The sequence below is a fragment of the Delphinapterus leucas genome, chromosome 4 (genome assembly GCF_059928025.1).
Source record: "Delphinapterus leucas isolate spDelLeu-1000000601 "Yukka" chromosome 4, BTC_Dleu_Yukka2, whole genome shotgun sequence".
Lineage (NCBI taxonomy): Eukaryota > Metazoa > Chordata > Mammalia > Artiodactyla > Monodontidae > Delphinapterus > Delphinapterus leucas.
In genome coordinates this window covers 147355961-147378785 of record NC_143132.1, presented here as the reverse complement: position 1 = coordinate 147378785, position 22825 = coordinate 147355961, and the positions used below count along the sequence as shown (strand labels likewise).

The following is a 22825-nucleotide window of genomic DNA, read 5'->3' as shown; positions in this document are numbered from 1 at the left end:
TTCCAGCAGAGAGCCCGCTGGGCGGAGTTAGCCCGGCGCAACCTGCCCCAGGGTACCGTCCCCCGCTCCCCGGGATTCGAGCCCGAGAGGCAGAGGCGAGCCGGCGGCGACCGTCCGCGGCAAGGCCTGGGCTGGAGAGCGTCCCGACATCCCGCCGCCGCGAGAAGGCAAGTTGGGGGCGGGGCTCCCGGGGCCGCAGCCCGCGGTGCTGCCGTGCAGCCCGCGCGCCGCTCCCCTCTGGGCCTGCGGATCTGTCGGGGGCGTCCGGCGGGGCCGCTTTGCGCTGCGGGCGCCTCACCTGGGGTGGGGGCCGCTGTGGGCTCCCCGCTTTCCCCGGACGCTGGCAGAAACTGGGGGCCCCGGCGGCGCTGCCCCAGCCGGCAGGTGGGGCGCTCGAGGTACGGGGGCTTGGCGGTGGGAGCCGCTCTGTCCCCCCCGGAGCAATTGAGGCTGCAGGCCCCGCTCCGAGGAATTTTGCACCAAAAGGATGGCGGGGAGGGGAGAGGGTGTTGCAGGCGGGTCCTCGCCTTCCCAGGTCCGTGCCTTTCCTGCTTGCAGATCTGGTTCCACATTTGCTACGTAAGAACCACGATCTTTTTAGGAAGGCGAAATAATTATATGCCCAAATCTGGTCGTCAGGTGCGAGTGTTTTGGGGAAAAAAGCCGAGAAAATGCAGGCGTTTTTTGTTGCGTTCTTTATTGACAGTTTATTTACTAGCTTTTTTGCATCGCCAGAATATTTTCATTTTAGATAAGTCATGTGGTTTAATTCTCTTACGAATTCTAAGTTTAAATGTGGCGAAGGTTTAAGAGACTCTTATCTTCTAAATTAGTGAGTTTGGTTATTTTTTTTTACCCCATTTCCTAATATCCTTTGTTGTTGTTGTTTTTTTAATTGCAGCTTTACCGTTGTAAAAGCCCTCATAGGTGCATTGATTCATTCAACAGGTATTTCTGAAGGGCCTCATATGTGCCCAGCTGCTGGGATGGTAGCAGTGGTCGTTGCAGCAATTCTAGCTTCTTGGAAAAGGACAATAGACATAAAATGTATATTATGCTCTGTGATAAGTGTTAAGGACAAATATTAAGGGGAGGGGACGGGTAGGACGTGTTGGGGCAGGGGTGGAAACTTTGGGTGGAATATTCAGGTAAGTGTTGAGAAGTGGCATTTGAGAAAACACCTTGGAGGTGTGGGGACTGATTTCAGTCAGGGAGAACAGCGCCAGGGCTGGAGCGTTCCTGTGTTAATACAGGACCAGCAAGGAGGCAGAGGGGAAACTGGCCCGTGACATCAAAGAGACGAACGTTCTTATGGACTTTGGGTTTTCAAACTTTCTGAGATTGGAAACCATGGGACGATGTTGAGCAGAAGGGTGACTTCATGTGACCTACATTTTAAAAGGATCACTTGGGGAATTCCTTGGTGGTCCAGTGGTTAGGACTGAGAGCTTTCTCTGCCTTGGCCTGGGTTCGATCCCTGGTTGGGGAACTAAGATCCCGCAAGCCTGTGCAGCGTGGCCAAAGGAAAAAAAGAAAAAGGATTATTTGAGGCTAAAAGGAAGAAGGGAAAAAGTGTGGATGGTTAGGAGGTTGTATTCATTTTCCTGTTGCTGTTATAACAAATTACAGCAAATTTACTGGCTTAAAAGAGTACAAAGGGACTTCCCTGGCGGTCCAGTGGTTAGGACTCTGCACCTCAAATGCAGGGGGCATGGGTTCGATCTCTGGTTGGGGAACTAGGATCCCACATGCCATGTGGCACGGCCAAAAAATTAAACAATAAAAAAAAAAGAGTACACGTTTATCATCTTATAGGTCTGTAGGTCAGAAATCTCACTAGGCTAATATCGAGTTGTCAGTCGAGCTGTGTTCCTTTTAGGGGTGCTAGGGGAGACTCCATTTCCTTAACTTTTCCAGCTTCTGGAGGCCACCTGCATCCCTTGGTTTCTGGCCTCTTCATTCAAAGCCAGCATTATAGCATCTTCAAATCGCTGTCTCTCTCACTTCTGCCACTCTTGTGTCCGCCTTATAAAGACACTTGTGACTACATTGAGTCCACTGAGATAATCCAGGATAATCTCCCCATCTCAAGGTTCTTCATTTAGTCACAACCACAAAGTCTCTTTTTTTTTTTACCATGTAAAGTAGAATACTCATGGACTTGGGGGATTATGATGTGGACATCTTTGAGAGATCAGATGAGAGACTATAGTGCCTTGGACTACTTCATGAGTGATGGAGGTGCTAAGTGGTCCAGCCTTGGATGTGTTTGAAAGGTAGAGGGTTTATTGATGGATCAGATGTGGGTTATGAGGAAAATTAGTCAAGAACGATTGACTACAAAGGTGGAATAATCATTTGGAAAGAAGATTCTGGCAATATGATTAATCACTGCTATTTCTTAATTAGGTTTTGCAGTTTTGTTTGTTGATTTGCAGTTTGCAGTTTCTCAATTAGCAATTTTGCAAGATTTGGATTGGTATTTTCAATTGATTTTGAGATTCCTGAGGGCAGGGATCATTTCTGATTTTGCCTCCTAGTTTGTCCCTAATGCCTGGCATTAGGATAATCTCTCAGTAAGTATTTAGTGAATGAGTAAAAGAATGGTTACTGGAATCTGTTTATTGTATTTCATTTTGGGCAGTATTGTTTGCAAAACTCTTTTAATATGTGTTTATGTATGTAAAGTGTATTCATCTATGGCTAAGTGAAAGTATTGCACACAATCCATGATGTTTACATAAACAAATACGGAGTGTAGAGGTTTTCTTCCTGTAATGCTTGCATAATAAGATCTATAACATCTCTTTATGACGTTAACAGTGTTGTGGTGATAATATTTTTCAGTTTGCATTAAAAAATTGTGTTTTACTTTAAAACTAGAATGATTTCCTTAGAAGAACAGAGGAAGAACAGAAGTACTGACAATTCTGGGTAGCTCTTTCTGATGGCTTTTCAAAGAGAATACTGACCAAGCTGAGTGTTTTCAGCAGAATGGATCAGATCGATTTTTATTCTCTAGACACATTATTGATTAGCCTGGAAAGCAAAGCAATATGTATTTAGACTGCATTGGATTTTGCCTGTTAAGCACATACTCTTAGTCATTTACATCAGACTGTCAGGGATTAATAGGTCACAGATTGAATTGTATTGTCCAGCAGTTTCTTAGGGTAGGGACTATACAGGTAGCTGTAGCTACCGCTTTTTGTATTAACCTCGTGTTGATGCAGTTTCCGGGTAAGTAGTTTCTGCTCTCATAGCGTTACAGTATTAGAAGTGACCTTAAAGGTCATCCATCTACTCTGGGGCCTTTCAAACTCTGGAAACCTGGGTTTAGTAAGAGGCGTGGCCACCCCCAGGATCTATTCATGTGATTCTCTGCCCTTTCAGGGTGCCGCAGATGACCTCCCTTTATATTTGGAAGGGAATGGTGCCTATTTATTGTGTTTGGGAATTATGAAATATTATAATGCTTATAGAACTAAGCTTTTAGTAGGTTTTATTTGTACATATTGAATATATATGTGTGAGAACAACTTTCTTATATGTAATGTGAGTCCCTGCCATCATGATCATATATGGAAAATAAAGTGTTTTTGTATGTGTATTTAATGTTATTCATTCAAAATCTTACATTAGATATTATTTTTTTTTTACAGAACACATACTTTAAAAAAATTAATTTTATGGGGCTTCCCTGGTGGCGCAGTGGTTGAGAGTCCGCCTGCCGATGCAGGGGACACGGGTTCGTGCCCCGGTCCGGGAGGATCCCACATGCCGCAGAGCGGCTGGGCCCGTGAGCCATGGCCGCTGAGCCTGCGCGTCCGGAGCCTGTGCTCCGCAACGGGAGAGGCCACAACAGTGAGAGGCCTGCGTACCGCAAAAAAAAAATAATAATAATAATAATTTTATGGAAGTATAGTTGATGTACAGTATTACATGTGTTTCATGTGTACAACTTAGTGATTCACAGTTTTAAATTATATTCCATTTATAGTTATTATAAAATATTGGCTATATTCCCTGTGCTGTACAATGTAGCCTTGTAGCTTATTTATTTTATACACAGTAGTTTATACCTCAAGAATTCTTTTTTTTTTTTTTTTTTTTACAGATTTTTTGATGTGGACCATTTTTAAAGTCTTTATTGAATTTGTTACAATATTGCTTCTGTTTTTATGTTTTGGTGTTTTGGCTGAGAGGCATGTTGGATCTTAGGTCCCTGACCAGGGATCGAACCCTCATCCCCTGCATTAGAAGGTGAAGTCTTACCCACTGGACTTCCAGGGAAGTCCCAAGAATTCATATTTTTTAATTGATGGTAAAGCAGGTCACTAATCTTTAGGTTTTACTCTAGTTGCGGCGAGAGCAGGGGCTACTCTTCATTGCAGTGCGTGGGCTTCTCATTACTGTGGCTTCTTGTTGCAGAGCATGAGCTCTAGGTACACGGGCTTCGGTAGTTGTGGTGCGTGGGCTCAGTAGTTGTGGTGCACGGGCTTAGTTGCCCTGCGGCATGTGGCATCTTCCCGGACCAGGACTCGAACCTGTGTCCCCTGCATTGGCGGGCGGATTCTTAACTACTGCACCACCAGGGAAGTCCTCATCTTCAGGTTTATGTAGTATTATTGTTTCCCACTTGAAGACAACTAGGAAGCTAGAATGCTTCAGGTGTGCTTTGATTAATCACACTTACCCTCTCATCTTTGTTTTCTTTTTGATGGTATAAAACATTTACCAAGATCTGCTTTATTTCTTTCCTTCTCTCACCATCCTAAAAAACCTTAAAATCCTTACCTAGTGTTTGAGTTACCTCTTTTCAGTTGCTTTTACTCTTTGCCCTTGAAGTCTTCTCTGAAATACTGGAACAAATCCCCCAATTTATCTTATACAAACACAAATACAAAATAGTGCATATTTTTAACAGACTTTATCTGCTGATCCTAATATTATTTCAGAGGAAGGGAAATAACAATAGAAAATAACAATAGAAAAATCAGAATTTAGATTCCAACGGCAGCCTTTTCTGACAACAGAATTGTTCTGCGTGCCATCATCACTTTCTTATCCTCTTCTCATGTAGTTAGGTGGCAACTTCCTTTAAATTTTAACTATTATTAAAAGCCCTTTGGGCCTTTCTCACCTTCTGAGATGACCCACATCCTGTCTGTGTAGTGTGTTTGTCCGAAGGCCGCTCTCGCCTTCTGAGATGGCCCACATTGTCTGTGGAGCATGTTTCTCTCTAAATAAATCCACTTTGGGACTTCCCTGGTGGCGCAGTGGTTAAGAATCCACCTGCCAGTGCAGGGGACACGGGTTCGAGCCCTGGTCCGGGAAGATCCCACATGCCGCAGAGCAAGTAAGCCCGTATGCCACAACTACTGAGCCTGCGCTCTAGAGCTTGCGCACCACAACTACTTAGCCCATATGCCCCAACTACTGAAGCCCGCACAGCTAGAGCCTGTGCTCCGCAACAAGAGAAGCCACCGCAGTGAGAAGCCCACGCACCACAATGAAGAGCAGCCCCGCTGGCTGCAACTAGAGAAAGCCCATGCACAGCAACAAAGACCCAACACAGCCAAAAAAAAAATTTTTTTTTTCATGTCAGGAGATAAGTGTCATGGCTGATCTGGGTCATAAGAAATTATGGACTTTGACAACTAATCTACGACAAAGGAGGCAAGGATATACAATGGAGAAAAGACAGCCTCTTCAGTAAGTGGTGCTGGGAAAACTGGACAGCTACATGGAAAAGAATGAAATTAGAACCTCCGTAACACCATACACAAAAATAAACTCAAAATGGATTAAAGACCTAAATATAAGGCCAGACACTATAAAAACTCTTAGAGGAAAACATAGGCAGAACACTCTTTGACATAAATCTTAGAAATACTTTTTTGAATCTGTTTCCTAAGGCAAAGGAAACAAAAGCAAAAATAAACAAATGGCACCTAATTAAACTTAAAAGGTTTTGCATAGCAAAGAAAACCATCAACAAAATGAAGACAACCTACTGAATGGGAGAAAATATTTGCACATTATATGACTGCTAAGGGCTTAATATCCAAAATACAACTCATACAATTCAATATAAAAAAGACCCCAATTTAAAAATGGGCGGCGGACCTAAATAGACACTTTTTCAAAGAAGACACACTGATGGCCAACAGGCACATGAAAAGATGCTCAACGTCGTTCATCATTAGAGAAATGCAAATCAAAACCACAATGAGATATCACCTCACACCTGTTAGAGTGGCTATCATCCAAAAGTCTACAAATAACAAACGTAGGCAAGGATGTGGAGGAGAGGGAACCCCCTTGCACTGTTGGTGGCAGTGTAAACTGGTGCAGCCACTGTGGAAAACAATATGGAGGTTCTTCAAAAACCTAAACATAGAGCTACCGTATGATCCAGCATTTCCACTCCTGGGTATATATCTGAAGAAAACAAACATGCAAATTTGAAAAGATACCTACATTCCAATGTTTGTTGCAGCACTATTTACAGCAGCCAAGATATGGAAGCAACCTAAGTGTCCATCAACAGAGGAATGGATAAAGAGGATATCAGTATATACAATGGAATACTACTCAGCCATAAGAGAATGAAATTTTGCTATTTGCAACAATGTGGATGGACCTGGAGGGTATTATGCATATTGAAATAAGTCAGAGAAAAGACAAATATTGTATGTTATCATTTATATGTGGAATTTAAAAAAATACAACAAACTAGTGGATATAACAAAAAAGAAACAGACTCAGAGATAGAACAAACTAGTGGTTACCAGTGGGGGGGAGAGAGGGGGGAGGGGCAAGTAGGGGTAGGGGATTATACTCCTATATATAAAATAAATAAGCTACAAGGATATATTGTACAGCACAGAGAAGATAGCCAATATTTTATAATAACTATACATGGAGTATAATCTATAAAATTTTTGACTCTTGTACACCTGAAACTAACATAACACTGGAAATCAGCTATACCTCGATAAAAAAAAAAATTTACAGACTTTGGGAAAACAGAGTAGAGAAGACTTACAGGAACTTCATTTGTTAATGTTTTAGGTGTTGATAAAAAAAAAAGTGATGTGTGACACACGTGCGCACACACATACAGAAAGATGCCCACCGTCCCTTTTATTTGAATGCTCATTTGGACTTTCTTGTTGTTTTCTGACTTGAAGGCGTTGTGGCATGCTTTTTCGTCAGAGCTATTGCATGTTCACACTTCTAGGTAAGAGAACTGGAGGAAAGGAGGCAAAAGACAATGTGGAACTTTAACTTCTCAAGTTTTTCTGTTGTATTTAATGAGCCCCCTTTCCCTTTCTGTCTTGTCTGCTGGTACCTTGCCTTCTGGAAAATAAAAACTTTGAGGAAAATTCAAGAAAGTGTTACCCAGTCTTGCTCTTCCATGCGTATGTGAGGAAGCGAGGAGAAATGAGTTTTCCTTTCTTTCAGTTTAAAGTGCCTGAGCAATTTTTCTAGCATGAAGAACTGTGATGCAAAAAGAAGTACGACTAAGACAGCCCCACATCCAGTTTCTCACTCTCCTGAGAAAAGACTAACGTTTGCATTGATGGTGTTAATACTTCTTTAAAAAACGATGTCTACTCTCTGTCCAAATTTTTATCTTCATGCCTCCTTAAATTTTTACTTAAAATGCTTATTTTTCCAGGTAAACATTGACGAGCAGGCAGTCTTTCAAGGATTGCTTCATCTAGGATTCAGTTCGGATTCCTATAGACTTAATTAGTATTGGAATAGTCCTTGTATAAGATGTGTTTATGCTGTTTGAAGACAAACATATATCTATACATGTATTCTTATGTTTCTGTAGGTCACCTCTGCAGAGATATATAGGAAACTAGTAACACTGATTAAGGGAGGACGGGAACCAGGAATGGGGTTTGGAAGGATGTACTGTATTCTACATTTCTTTTTATACTTGCAGTTTCCCCCTGTGTATGTATTACTAATTAAATTTAAACACAGAAAGAAAGAAAAAGGAAAGGTTGATTTTTTTTTTCTTTTTTCTTTTTTTTTAACTGTACACAGTTTTAAAGATCTTCTCTTTTCTTCACAGTGATATCCTAAGGGAAGATGGGAAAGGGCTGTAAGGTTGTGGTTTGTGGCTTGTTATCTGTGGGGAAAACAGCAATTTTGGAGCAGCTCCTTTATGGAAATCATACTATTGGTAAGATTATTTTTCCCTAGTTTACCTGCAGGTTCTGGGAACTGGTCAGGGTCTTTTGTTGGTCATGCTAACTTAAAGATGGGCAGTGGTGCACAAAAGTGAAGTGTCATTGAGAGGGACCAAAAGGGTCATAGAAATCGACAGAGATGAGGGGGGGAAAGTAGGGGCAAGGAAAAAAACATCTTTATGTTGTTGATATTCCAGAGTGCTTGCACTTAACTCTGTTAGAACAAGAGCTATAACAGGTAAGAAAAATGCTGTCTCTGTGTGGTTTCCAGTGTGTTTACATGATGAAGAGTGGTCTTGGAATCACAGACTCACTGACTTCAGAATACACTGAATGGTCTCTCATTCTCATTTCAAACATGACTTTCCAGTACTGCTGTATAGGTTTTAAGAATGGAAGAGACAGCTGTTTGCTGCAATATGACCTAATTTTGTGAATCGGATTATCTCATTCATTTATTCATTCATTGAGTTAAATAATTGTTCAGTACTTGCTCTCTGATACAGGCTGTGAGGAATTTAGAGGTGGAGAAGCATCTCTGGCTTTAAGGAGGTCACAATTCGGTAAGGAAGGACAGACATAACACGTTAGAATGAAACAAGGCTTATCTTAGAGATATACGTAGAATCATAGATCTTTGAAGTATTTATCGCTGGCAGGTGGCTTCAAGCACATTTCTGTCTTTTATTAACCATTTTGATGAACTCTGATCCTCTTCCACCTTCCCAGAATAATATTTAACAACTTCGGTTAAATCCATATTTGGTTTTTATTAATAACGATGCCTGTGCCAGAAGGTCTGAAAACCTATCACAGTGCTGCACTATTGGTTCTGAATTTTTCACCTTCGGATTCTAATTTATGCCAGTGAAAAAGTAAATTATGCCCAAAGGGGGTAAAAAAGAATCCCTTTCCCCTCTTAAAACCCCAACAGATTTTGTTTCTGTAGGCTATGTCTTACGATATTTTTATCGTATTAGGATTAAACCTGAGGAAATATTAAAAAAAAACTTATCACGTAAAATAATAACAATAAACTTATTATATGCTAAGGTAACACATTTTAATGAAAAATAGTTATATTTTCAAAAAAATTTAGTGAGAAGATGAGTGTTGATTTACGTTTTTGAAAATAGAATGTCCAGCCTGATAGAAGGCAGCTGGATTATCATATCTGCTTGCCTTTGCATTCAATCTGTTGTTAAATGTTTTTTTAGTTGAAATATGTGAAGAAAATATGGCCTCACACAAATATGTGGTTGAAAAAGGTAGGAATATTTTAATAGCTTTGCAGATAATTGTGGACTTTCTTCTTTGGTATTTCACTAAAACTCAATCAGTGATGGTTACTTAAAGGTTATTGCAGTGTGGAGTCTGAAGCCACATCAGTGAACTTCTCCTGTTCTATTACATTAAAATCTCATTGATTTATCTTGCACTTCAAATGGGATCTTTACCCATGCATGGTTTCTTAACATTTATGAATTGGTCATTTGGAAAATACTGGTTAACTGAGGTAAGCAGATCTTCCAAATACCATTTATTAATATCATCACCAGTCTCATCGGTATTGGGAAGCTATCGAGTTTCTGTTGATGGATACAATTCTCATTTTTGCTTGAAAGCTCAAATTTTATCTTTAACAACAGATACTATCAGTTATTTTCCTTGAAATGATAGGCTCTCGTTATTCATCTTTGAGAAAATGTCTGTCAGATACCCTGAATAACCATGGTTTGTTTCTGTTATTACTTCTTTAAAAAAAAAAAAAAAAGTGGGACTTCCCTGGTGGTGCGTTGGTTAAGAATCCTCATGCCAATAGAGGGGACACTGGTTCGATCCCTGGTCCGGGAGGATCCCACATGCCGCGGAGCAACTAAGCTCATGTGCCATGACAACTGAGCCTGCGCTCTAGAGCCCGCGAGCCACAACTACTGAGCCCGTGCGCTGCAACTACTGAAGCCCACGCCTAGAGCCCGTGCTCCGCAACAAAAGAAGCCACTGCAATGAGAAGCCCGCACACCGCAACTAGAGAAAGCCTGTGCGCAGCAGGGAAGACCCAACACAGCCCAAAAAAAAAGAAAAAAAAAAAGCTATTTCAGCTTGAAACTCAAATGCAAGAGCTTTTCCTCCAGTCAGTTACCATTATTCATTAAGCAGAAATACTTCATGTATACTTCTCATTAATCACATAGAATATTAAAGAGATGTAAAGATACATACTCATAGATTAGGATTTAATAAGTTTGGTCATTTTTCCTGCTTCATCAAGGACATTCTTAAGTGAAACTGGCTTTTTCTTTTGAAACTGCAAGTATGAGGTGTTGAGGAATTCAATCTCTAATACAGTTGGTGCCACTGCCTTGATTTGTACTAAGCCCTCAGCAGTTTTTTTTTTAGAGAATTTTTTTTCAATTAATTAATTACTTTTATTTTTGGCTGCGTTGGGTCTTCGTTGCTTCGTGCAGGCTTTCTCTAGTTGCGGCGAGCAGGGGCTACTCTTCTTTGCACGGGCTTCTCATTGCGGTGGCTTCTCGTTGCGGAGCACGGGCTTCAGTAGTTGTGGCACGTGAGCTCTAGAGCGCAGGCTTAGTGGTTGTGGCACACGGGCTTAGTCGCTCCACGTCATGTGGGATCTTCCCAGACGAGGGCTCGAACCCGTGTCCCCTGCATTGGCAGGCGGATTCTTAACCACTGTGCCACCAGGGAAGTCCTGGCACCAGCAGTTTTACCCATCATTACTTTTATATCATCAGCGCAAATGTCAACACAGTGAAAAAGATGAATGTCTTATATTATTATGAAAATAGTTTTGCCCATATGGGTTCCCTGAAAGGAGACCTCAAGGGATCTCTGTAGACCACACTTTGACAACTGCTGGCACATGTAAATATTCTCAGCTGAGCAGTATTATGTACTATGATTGTTTCTTTTCTTTCTTTTTCTCCTTATGGAGGCTAATATTTGCTCTATCACTTCCTTAGTTTTGTTCATACCTTTCGCTGATTCTTCCACACGTCCAGATGGTTCTCAGTTCTCCAGGAGGTCAATCATATCAGCTAATCCACCCCGCCCTTTTTTTTGGAGATATTTTTCCAGGAGCTAGCATTCTCTTATCTGGGCCTGTTGTACAGCTGTCACCATAGAACTTCCCTTTACTGTTTCTTTCTTCCCGGGTTTGATTTCCTGCTTTCTGGATCTCCTGTCATCCTCTGTTTGCGCCCTTCTTTTGGTGGAGCACATCTTGCAGTGCTCTTTTGGGGGCTGAGGTATCGGGTGATAACAGCCCTCAGAATGCCCTCTGTGCCTGGTGCACAGTAGTAATCCTGGGGCTTCTGAATAAAGGTATTTACTATTGTCCCTATGCTTCCCTTTACTCTCATGTGAGGTTTTGTTTTCCGAATCTGGTGTCTTCCTCTTTCTATGATTACATGCTAATTTTGATGGCGGGCCTCCCTCAAAGAGTTTCCTGAGAAAATGTGCATGATACATATTCTGACGCTTCACCTGTTTGAAAATGTCTTTACTTTCATTCACAGTTGAGTGATAATTTTGATGGGTATAGAATTCTAGATGGAGAATAAGTTCCTTCCAAAATTTTGAAAGCATTGGTCCATTATCATCTTTTCTCCTTCTTTTATTATAAAATGCATCATACATATAGAAAAGGGCATAAAACACGCATGTGGTTTAATGAATAATTACAAAACCTTTGCATAACCTCCACACAGGTCAAAAGGTAGAAGACCGCAGGTACTCTCGTCAGCTCCCCGTGTTCCTCTCTTCAATCAAAACTCAGCCCTTCCCTTGACTTTTGGTTAATCCCTTCTTTTCTTTATTGTTTTGCCACCTATGTATGTATCACTGGATGACATCGTTTATTTTTGCCTCTTACTGACTTGATATCAACGGAATCATACCGTATAAATTTTTCAGTGTTTTTTTTTTTCACTCTATATTTGTAAGACTCATCCATAGTTTTAAGTAGGTGTGGTGTAATTTTCACGATAGGTATATGGTCTCAATATACCTCCATTTATTTACCTCTTGTATCTTTTTTTTTTTTTTTTTTGCCCGCCCCGTGTGGCATGTGGCATGTGGGATCTTGGTTCCCTGACCAGGGACCAAACCCGTGTCACCTGCATTGGGAGCGTGGCGTCTTATCCACTGGACCGCCATGGAAGTCCCTATTTACCTCTTGTATCTTGATGAACATTTGGGTTGTTTCCAGTTTGGGGCTATTAGAAATAGTGCTACTGTGAAGAGTCTTATACACGTATCCCAGCTATGATTTGGACAAGGTCTGGGGGGATATACCTAGGAATGAAATCGCAGGCTCATAGACCATGTGTATCTTCAGTTTACCAGATTCTAATATCTTCTTCCAGTGCTTCTGAGAAGCCAGAAGCCATCGTGATTCTTGTTGCCGCGGATGTGGACACTTTTGTAGGCTCTCTCCCCAGTGCTCTGAAATTCGCAGTGGTGTATCATAGGATCAGTCTGTGTTCATCCACGGTGCTGGGCACCCGGTGGGCCCTTTTCAATATGGAAATGTGTGTTCTTCAGCTCTGAATTATTTCTCTTCTGTGTTCTCTCTTCTCTCTTTCTGGAACTCCCTTTCAGTATGGAAATGTGTGTTCTTCAGCTCTGAATTATTTCTCTTCTGTGTTCTCTCTTTCTGGAGCTCTCTTTTTGGATGCTGGATCTTCTGGACTCGTCCTCTGATTTTTAAAATTTCTCTTCTGTTTGAAATTTCTCAGCATTTTGTTCCACTCTGTGGGAATTTTCCCCATCTTTATTTTTCAGCCCTTCTATTGAGTTTTCATTTCTTAGTATCCTGTTATTTCATGGATGCACTGTCTTATCTCTTTGAGTATAATATTTGGTAGTTTTTTGGTCTGTTTTCTTTTCTTTGCACAGTCTTTTTATTTTCAGGTGCTCTTTCCTGAATTTTGGTCTCTTTCTCAGGTATCTGGTAATCCTTGGTTGTCTGCTTGTAATTAAGAATGGAGAACTGAAAAGCTAATTTAAAGCTCTAAGCATGTGGATAGGGTTCATGACTTTGCTTCATTATAAGGTGACCTGGGTGGGGCATTTGTTGGTTTACCTCTGAGGTTAGCATATTTAGGATTTCTCCGTTTTCACTGGCCAGATTCCCCAGATCCCTCCGCCTAGAGGATAAAGAGTTGGCCGCCAAAAAATAAAAAATAAAAAAAAAAAAAAAAAAAAAAACAGTTGGCCGCCAAAGTTTTGGGAGCAGAGGGGGCACGTCACTGAGTTGTCCCTTGTTTTCACTGCGGAACTCATACCCTCTGTCCCACATCTCAGCAGCCTCTGTTTTACCCTTTCTAGAAGTGCAGCCTTAGTCTCCTGCTAGGACAGAGGTGGCGTGGAGTGGCAGAGGAGATGCAGAGTCGTAACTTCACTTGATGTATAGAGTGAGAAAATCTCAAAAGGTCTAAGCTTAATGGGAGAAGGAAGGGAACCAGACTGGCTTTTGGTGGACAGAACATCCACCATGACAAAAGTCTTGGTAGTTTTTGCTTTTAAATTTTTTGTAATCGAAGCCCAATAAGTTTATGTCTCCATAGACTACCTCTTGCACTAGTCATTAACATTCAAAGTGTTCATCTTCTCACCTTAATCCCCTCATCCACAAATGGTTGTTGCATACTTGCTGTGTACACAGAAGTGTTGTTTCTCTTGAGGAAGTTCTAGGCGAGTTGAAGAGACAAAACCCACAGAAATGGAGCAAAGTCAAATGGATTTTACAGGGCTCATCATTCAGGCGAGCAGGGGAATGAAATTGGGGCACCAGTTAGGAACTCACGCATTCATTCATTCATTCAGACGTTTACTAAGGACTTTCTATGTATGTAAGTCAATTCGTTAGTCCTCAGAGCTCCGAAGAGAGATTAGCCACAGTCCTGGCTCTCGAGGAGTTTCCACTGCAGCTCCAGAGGGGACAGATACGAAAAGAGTTTAGGGTGAAGTGGTATTACCTGTACAAGGCACAGTAAGAGCAGGATGGAGGGAAGTGGATAATCCGAAGAAAATCTACAGAGCCTGGAAAGGATGAGGCGTTGACCAGGTGTTTCCTGAGCTGTTGCAGTCATTCAGGTGAAGGGAGCAAGCCAGGGGGAGTGGAAGCAGGCAGTGGATCGAGCAGATGTCTCAGGTGTAGAGTGGCTGATTTAGGACCACATTCACCCATACTTTCTTGTTTAAAAAGAACGCCGAAGACTGACCAGGTGGATGGTGATCAAGGGACAAAAGCAAGGAGGAGGGACAGGTGGGGCAGGAAAGATAATAAGTCTTGTTAGTTTGAAGGACTTGGAGGACATTCACACAAAAGTGCACAGTAGGTACTTGGGAATTAAGGCCTGGTGCCTAGACCCAGACTGGACATGTACATTTCTGAGTCCTTGAAACAGATCTTGGAAACAGTGGAAATTGTACAGAGAAAAATCAAACTTACCGAGGTCCTGTCCTTGGCACTGATGAAAAAGAAAATGGGGGGCTTCCCTGGTGGCGCAGTGGTTGAGAGTCCGCCTGCCGATGCAGGGGACACGGGTTCGTGCCCCGGTCCGGGAGGATCCCACATGCCGTGGAGCAGCTGGGCCCGTGAGCCATGGCCGCTGAGCCTGCGTGTCCGGAGCCTGTGCTCCGCAACGGGAGAGGCTACAACAGTGAGAGGCCCGTGTACCGCAAAAAAAAAAAAAAAAAGAAAAGAAAATGGAGCCACTTAGTTGTTGAATGAAGGTACTTTAAAAATCAGCCCTTAATTCTCCAATTGAGATAGTAAGTTCTTTGACTCTTGTAAGTTACTTCTGAAAAATAAGTAATAGTAAATCTCACTGCCAAATTTTTATTTCTTGTGTGTCTATATGGAAGAAATAATCTTAAAAAGCACTTTGTTCATTTACTGTAACAATTACCTTTCATTTTAAAGAAGCCAGTAAATGGAAATATGATTCTTATGTGTAGTAAATAAGGAACCTAGAAAGCCACCTTCTAAAGGATGAGAAAATACTCAACAATTGGTATTGAGTTATCCAGAAAGAGTAAAAGCTTTTTTTTTAATTGAGGCATAATTGACATAACATTGTATTAGTTTCAGGTGAATAACATAATAATTCGATATTTGTATATGTAAAAGTAATTTCTTTTTAACCCCAGGAATGGAGGACTGTGAAACAATGGAAGATGTGTATATGGCTTCAGTGGAAACAGATCGGGGAGTCAAGGAACAGTTACATCTTTACGACACCAGAGGCCTACAGGAAGGCGTGGAGCTGCCAAAGCATTATTTTTCATTTGCTGATGGCTTTGTTCTTGTGTACAGTGTGAATAACCTTGAATCCTTTCAAAGAGTGGAGCTTCTGAAAAAAGAAATTGATAAGTTCAAAGACAAAAAAGAGGTAAGTGGGTATGTTAAAAAATGCCAGCTATGAATTATAACGTTGAAATTGTAGCATGGGCTTTTGGGCAATTAAAATATTTTAAAAACATTAAATTGTATTCACAGTATCTGTAATCTTCATGGTTTTTTCCCTAGCCCAGGAAATACAGGACTGAGTTCAACCAGGACCAGCATTTGACTTTCTGCCTTTGCTTCTTCCCATGTACAACTTGAATTTTAATGACTCCATATTGCAAATACTACATAGTTCATTTCACGTTATTTGGGATCATTGTTTCCTAGGGCTTTTTATTGTCTTCTTGGAGAAATAGGATTGTCCTTAGCGTTAAAAAAAAAAAAAAGAAAAGAAGTGTAAAAAAACTAATAAATAATTAGTGGCTTCTATCCACTTACATTTGAAAATAAGATTCTTACTATGGTCTGTAAAGTTTTAGATGATCTGGCCCATGGCTGTCCTTTCACCTTTAGCATTCTGTTCCTCTGTCACTGTACTCCAGTGGTCAACTTTCTGCTTTTCCAGCATGATAATTTTGTCCCCCTGTGAACTCCTTCTCAGTGGCTCGTTCCCCTGCCTGGAACTCTCTCGTCGCAGGTCTTTCTCTGGGTCTTGGCATGGCTGACTCCTCAGGGTTTAGGGAACTGTGTCATGAACCCATTAACAGCACTGTCTAGGTGTTCTTAACCTAATTTTTACTTAACCTAATTTTTATGTATTTTTTATGTCATACTTTTAATTTTGAGGTAATTGTAGATTCACATGCAATTTTAAGAAATAATAGAGATCCCTAACTCAGTTTCCCCCAATGCTAATAACACTGTGCAAAACTACAGTAAAATAACACAACCGAGGTACTGACGTTTATACAGTGAGGGAACCTTTCCAGCACTGCAGGGACCCCTCATGGGACCTTTTACGGCCTCACGCATTCCCCTCCCATCCCCTCTCCCTCCTTAACCGTTATCTGTTCTCCATTTCTGTAACCTTGTCATTTCAAGAGTGTTAACGTAAATGGAATCGCAGTTTGTAACCTTTTGGTATCGGCCTTTTTCACTCAGCATAATTCTCTGGAGAGTCAACCAGATAATTGCGTGTATGAGTCGTTCATTCCTTTTTTCTTGCTGGGTGGTTTTCCATGGTGTGTATGTACCGAAGTTTATTTAACCACTCACCTGTTCAAGGACCTCTGGGTTGTTGATATTTTAATTATTTTTATTATTTTGAATACTAACTTACTTTGTGAATAGATAACAACATTCACAAGGTTCAGTCTTCAAAAGATATAAAAAGGTAAGTAATGAAGGCTCCTCTCCACCTGTTTCCCATCTTTCCCACTGAGACAGATAAGTGCTCTTATTATTTGGGGGAGAATCCCCCAGATTTCCCTCCCTGCCCCCCTAAAGTTAAAAGTATAGTTCAGTGAACTCATGTACTTGAATCTTAGCTCTGCTTCTCAACTTTTCTGCCTTAGTTTCCTTATCTATAAAATAAGGATAATAATAGTACCTTTCTCATATGGTTATTATGGGGATTTAAGAAGCACATTCATTCAGCAAATGCTTATTTTTAAATTTTTTTATTGAAGTAGAGTTGATTTACAATGTTGTGTTAATTACTGCCACACAGCAAAATGATTCAGTTATACATGCATATACTTTTAAAAATTCTTTTCCATTTTGGTTTATCACAGGATATTGAATATAGTTCCCTGTGCTCTACAGTAGGACCTTGTTGTTTATCCATCCTGTATATAATGGTTTGCATCTGCTAACCCCAAACTCCCACTCCATCCCTCCCCCACCCCCTCCCCCTTGGCAACCACCAGTCTGTTCTCTATGTGAGTCTGTTTCTGTTTCATAGATACATTCACCTGTGTCATACTTTAGACTCCACATATAAGTGATATGATATTTGTCTTACTCTGTCTGACTGACTTCACTTAGTACGATAATCTCTAGCTGCGTGCATGTTGCTGCAGATGGCATTATTTTGTTTCTTTTTATGGCTGAGTAATATTCCATTGTGTATATGTACCATGTCTACTTTATCCATTCATCTGTTGATGGGCATTTAGGTCGTTTCCAGGTTTTGGCTACTGTGCATAGTGCTGCAGTGAACATTGGGGTGCATGTATTTTTTCGAATTAGAGTTTTCTCCGGATATATACCCAGGAGTGAGATTGCGGGATCATACCATAGTTCTATTTGTAGTTTTTTGAGGAACCTCCACACTGTTCTCCATAGTGGCTGTATCAATTTCCATTCCCACCAGCAGTGCAGGAGGGTCCCCTGTTCTCCAGCACGTACTGTTGGTAGACTTTTTGATGGCGGCCATTCTGACCAGTGTGAGGTGCCACCTCATCGTGGTTTTGATAGCAGATGCCTATGTGCCTGGCACTGTTCTAGGTGAGGCGGAGGGAATACAGTAGAGGATAGAACAGAGTCCCTGTTGCCATAAAGCTTCTGTCTGGGGGGTGGGGGAGAGAGGGACAACGAACAAGTATGTATTGTGAGGAGTGACGCAGTGTAGGAAGAAAAGTCAAGCAGAGTGGGGAGTGAGGGCACTGCTTTCTGTAGGTGATATGGGAAGGCCTGGTGAGGTGACTTGCAGCAGAGATTTGAAGGGTGTGAGGGAAGGGCGCAAGCCGATGTCTAGAGGAGGCTGCTCCAGGCGGAGGCCCCAGCTGAGCAGGGGCGGGGGCGGGAGCATGTTGCGCCAGGAGCAGCATTGAGGCCAGAGCGGGCGGGGCTGGGGGGAGGCAGAGCTGAGGGCACCTCGGGATGGGAGGCAAAGGGATGGCAGGGTCTAGCTTGGGTGGCACTTACTTGTTTTCATGTCTGTTTTAAAAAATTGAAAGGGTAATGGTTGCAACATGGTTCAAAAATAAAAATGATCTATAGAGAGGACTCTAGTGAACTTGTTCCCACCCCTGGGTTCAACCGTCTGTTTCCTGTACCTCAAGCATGGTGTTTTAATGTTTTACCCCTTTCCTAGTCTGGGGGCGTCCTTCCAGAGTTTCTCTGTGTAAATACAAGCAGATAGAAATGTATATAATTTTTTCTCATTTCTCTCTCTTGTACCAAAGGTAGCATACTGTTGTACACCTTGTATTTTTCACGTAGTGTATCTTGGAGCCCTTTCCATAGCAGTACTCAGACTCCTTTTTTTTTTTTTCTTTCTTTAAACTGATGGATAGTATTCACTGTGTGGCTGTAGATGTATCATACTTATTTAACCAGTCTCAGATTGACGGAGACTTAGGTTTTCTCTGGTCATTTGCTATCATGAACTATGCTGCAGCGAAGAATCTTAGACATTTGTTATTTTGTACATTTTAACGTAGAGTTGAAAGATCAACCAGCAGAAGTTAGGTTCTTGCGTTAAAGGTAAATATAGTGACAAGTTACTGTCCATAGGAATGGTATGAAAATGCCTGTTTCTTCAGTCCTGACAACAATGTGTGGTTAAATTTTTGGATTTTGTGACTCTTCTGGGTGAAATGGTATTTTCATAGTTTCTTTTGTCCTTAAAGTGAACGAAGTTGAACCTCTTTTCACTTATTATTATTATTATTATTTTAATATTTATTTGGTTGCACCAAGTCTTAGTTGCTGCAGGCGGGCTCCTTAGTTGCGGCATGCATGTGGGATCTAGTTCCCTGACCAGGGATTGAACCCAGGCCCCCTGCATTGGAGTATAATTGCTTTACAGTGGTGTTAGTGTCTGCTTTATAGCAAAGTGAATCAGCTATACGTATGCATATATCCCCATATCCCCTCCCTCTCGCGTCTCCCTCCCACCCCTCTAGGTGGTCACAAAGCACCGAGCTGATCTCCCTGTGCTATGTGGCTGCTTCCCACTAGCTATCTACCTTACGTTTGGTAGTGTATGTATGTCCATGCCACTCTCTCAGGAAGTCTCATCTTTTGATTTGTTTTAATATGATCACTCTGGGACTTCCCTGGTGGTCCAGTGGTTAAGACTCCACACTTCCACTATAGGGGGCGTATGTTTGGTCCCTGGTTGGGGAACTAAGATCCCGCATGCTGTGCGGCCAAAAAAAAAAAAAAAATCACTCTGTTGACTTTCACCTTGAGGGACAAGGTGAGAAGCAGAGTTTAGTTCAGATGCTCTCGCTCTAGAGCACTTTGACATTTACCGGCTGGAGAAGTGAGAAGGCAGCAAAGGAGTCTACAAAGTGGCCTTTGAAGTACGAGGAACACCAAGAGATAAGGGTGACCCAGAAGGCAAGTAAAGTCGGCACTTTAAAAGGTAGGAAGTGACCAAGCTATGTCAGATACTAAAGGCAGATCAAAAGAGCCGAGAGGTGGCCAGCTTTAGTAACTTGGGAGATCTCGACGACAGTTTTAGTGAAACGGTGAGACAGAGTCTGATGGACTGGATGTGAGAGAGTTGAGCACAGCAAACATAGCTCTTTGAAAGAGTTTTGAGTCAAAGGGTAAATATATTGTCCCCTAAAAGGGGAACAGAGAGGAGCTGGAGAAGGATGTATCAGAGGGTTTTGTTTTTCAGATGAGAGAGATGGTTGTACGCAGTGGGATGATTCAGCGGAGAGACGCAGGTGAGGGGATAGCCGATGGAGTGACACCTTGTCCAGGTTGAAGAGGGTGGGGACATGGGCTTAGAGGACCGTGGGGCTGGTAGACGTGGCGGTGGAAGCACCTGACAGTTCCCTTCTAGTTGCTCCTGTCTTCTTGCTGACCTAGTGTGGACATCAGCTGAGGGTGAGACGGGGAAGGCAGAGGGAACGGTGGAGGTTGGAGGAGGACCAAAGTAGGAGATGCGGTCCTTCCAGGGGAAGTGGCGGGAACGTGATGTGTTTGCTGGAGAACAGCAGCGCGCTGGAGGTCGGTGGTTACGAACCAGGACCGGCCAGCGGGGTTGTGTTTTCTCCCGACACGTTCGGTAAATGGTGTCGGCAAAAGGTACAGTTAAGAGTTCAACTTAACCGAGGTGGCGGCGGGGGGCGTACGGCGTGATGACGATGGCGAGGGAGCGAACGAGGAGAAGCTCGGCGGGGGGAGCGCCGAGGGCAGCAGCGGGGTTGCAGGACTGAGATAGAGGTGGTAGCGCTGGGGCTCGTGGGTCCCTGCGGTGCTTGCGGGGTTGCTGCAGAGGGGTGCGGGGGATGAACCAGGAAGGCCGCGGGCGGAGCGGGATTCCCGCACTCGAGGTCAGAGAGGAGAGTGGTTGTCCTGGTTCGTGGGAGCGAGTGGCTGAGGTCAGGAGGGCAGTTAGGATCTCTGAAGTCAAGGAGCTGAGGGATGAGGTTACCGGGTCACCCCCGGGGCTGCTGAAATCACCACCAGTATGAGGGGAGTAGCGTGTGGGGTGACCACGGGCCAGCGCTGGGATGGGCAGCAACAGCTGGGATGGGCAGCAACAGCCGGGCCGGGGAGCAGGGCGCAGGGGGCGCAGGGCAGAAGCAGCAGCCCTCGGCCTGAGGGTTTCTAGGGAGGGATCGTGTTGGAGGTGGCCCCGAGCCTAGGACACCTCCCCCGCTGTGCCCTGCGGGCGGCCGGGTGACCACGCGCAGCCAGGCCAGAGGGGAAGGGAACCTTCGCCGCAGAGACGGGGTGGGTGGTGGGGGGCAACGGGAAGGCTGGCTCCTGCTGAGAGACGGAGGAGAGCCCTGCCTGCCGCTCCGTGCCGCTCCATCCCGCTCCGTCCTCCCATCGGAGCGCGAGCACGTCTCGAAGGCGGGAGCCCGGCCTTGGCGCAGAGGAGCCCCCCTCCACCTCCCCGGCCTCCTGCTTTAGGTGCCTTTCCAGGCACTCTCTCAGCGTCTGGAGGTCACCACTCGTCTCCCCTCCCCCGCGGACTGTGACCGCCCTTCTGGTCGCCTGAAACAGTGCCTGGGGGTAGCGAGAAGAAGGATCGATTGCCTTGCATTTAGGGTAAAATGTACCTATTGGGTGGTACGTTCAACACATATTTAGTGCTTGTGTCAGGTGCTTTGCTATGTTTAGGAGTGACGTGAACAGAACAATTCCCGTTCTCAAGGAACTCAGGCCCCAGGGCTGCAGACCTCTCACGGCTCCAGAAGTTCCGTGGTTGTATCTTCAAGTACGTATCGCAGGTTTCCCAGACAGCAGGTAGAGCTAAACTGAAATGTAGACACACCTCAGTCAAACCGTTATCTGTACCCTCGATAGTGATTTCCCCAAGTCTGTCTTCCAGCCGTACCCGGAGTTGAGTAACTTCAACTGTTGCGTGGTCAGCAGCCTGTAGAGCATCTGCGTTTTTAAGGAGATACACGGAGCGAGGAGGGGTGAGGTAATGCCCTTTACCCTTCAGCCTCACGCCTGAGGATCAGTTTGGACGAAGCACTTTGTTAAATGGGACAGTTTTATTCCTCCGTTTTGTCTAGGAACTGATGCTGGCAAAGTGTGATCTTTTTTACCCGTTTCTTTCAGGTGGCCATTGTCGTGTTAGGAAACAAAACTGACCTTTCTGAGCAGAGACAAGTGGACGCCGAAGTGGCACAGCGGTGGGCCAGGAGTGAGAAGGTGCATCTGTGGGAGGTGACGGTCACAGACCGCAAGACCCTGATCGAGCCCTTCACCCTGCTAGCCCGCAAACTCTCCCAGCCCCAGAGCAAACCGAGCTTCCCTCTGCCTGGGAGGAGAAGCAAAGGCAACTCCAGCTCTGAGAACTAAACCCTAGGGTGCACAACTGTCCCTTGAATGGTGACTGCCTCGAGGTGTCTGTGAACTTATGTAAAACAGGCCATTTCTGTCTACCTTTGGTCCTTAGGAAGACCCTAGGGAAGTAATTTAATGCACTTCCAGTTATAATTCAGTTACTGTTCCCTGACATGAAGTAATAATATATTTGCATTCTCCCTCTTTCAGACTTGTCCCTAAAATTAGCACCTTTGTTATCTGTATTATGTTGCATTTGCCAAAAGAATAAAATAAAATTTGGGTGGTATGCACGTGTACCTGTGAGTAGCTCCCCTCACCTTTAACCCGTTTCAGAAGCTGTCATTCTGTGTAACTTTATCCAGACTTACTCGCTCAAATGTTAATTTTGTTTTTGAAAAGTTCACTCATCATCTAAGGTCTAGGATTATGAAAGGACATTTTTTGTGTGTCCAAATTGGATCACAAACAGTAAACAATTCGGGTGCTAAGTTAAGCTAAATTTTATCTGGTAGGGATCTTGCTA

The 22825-nt window shown here is 43.3% G+C and overlaps 1 protein-coding gene across 2 annotated transcripts; it reads left to right on the top strand.

Moving 5' to 3' along the window:
• Positions 1–5: 5 nt before the first annotated feature.
• On the top strand, positions 6–22598 carry NKIRAS1 (NFKB inhibitor interacting Ras like 1). Of its 2 annotated transcripts, XM_022554690.3 has the most exons (4): positions 6–167; positions 8096–8206; positions 15393–15634; positions 22072–22598. In XM_022554690.3, the coding sequence occupies exons 2-4, from the start codon at positions 8113–8115 to the stop codon at positions 22312–22314; spliced, it is 579 nt and encodes a 192-aa protein (XP_022410398.1). In that variant the 5' UTR covers positions 6–167; positions 8096–8112; the 3' UTR covers positions 22315–22598. The 2 variants fall into 2 exon arrangements, with proteins under 2 accessions (XP_022410398.1, XP_022410399.1); XM_022554691.3 differs by lacking the exon at positions 8096–8206.
• The last annotated feature ends 227 nt before the right edge of the window (positions 22599–22825 follow it).

Excerpts from the sequence above, each read along its gene's own strand:
- NKIRAS1 (XM_022554690.3), top strand. The coding sequence starts at position 8,113 with ATGGGAAAGGGCTGTAAGGTTGTGGTTTGTGGCTTGTTATCTGTGGGG. Across the intron at positions 8,207-15,392 it reads TTATGGAAATCATACTATTG|GAATGGAGGACTGTGAAACA; the intron begins GTAAGATTATTT and ends TTTTAACCCCAG. Across the intron at positions 15,635-22,071 it reads AGTTCAAAGACAAAAAAGAG|GTGGCCATTGTCGTGTTAGG; the intron begins GTAAGTGGGTAT and ends CGTTTCTTTCAG.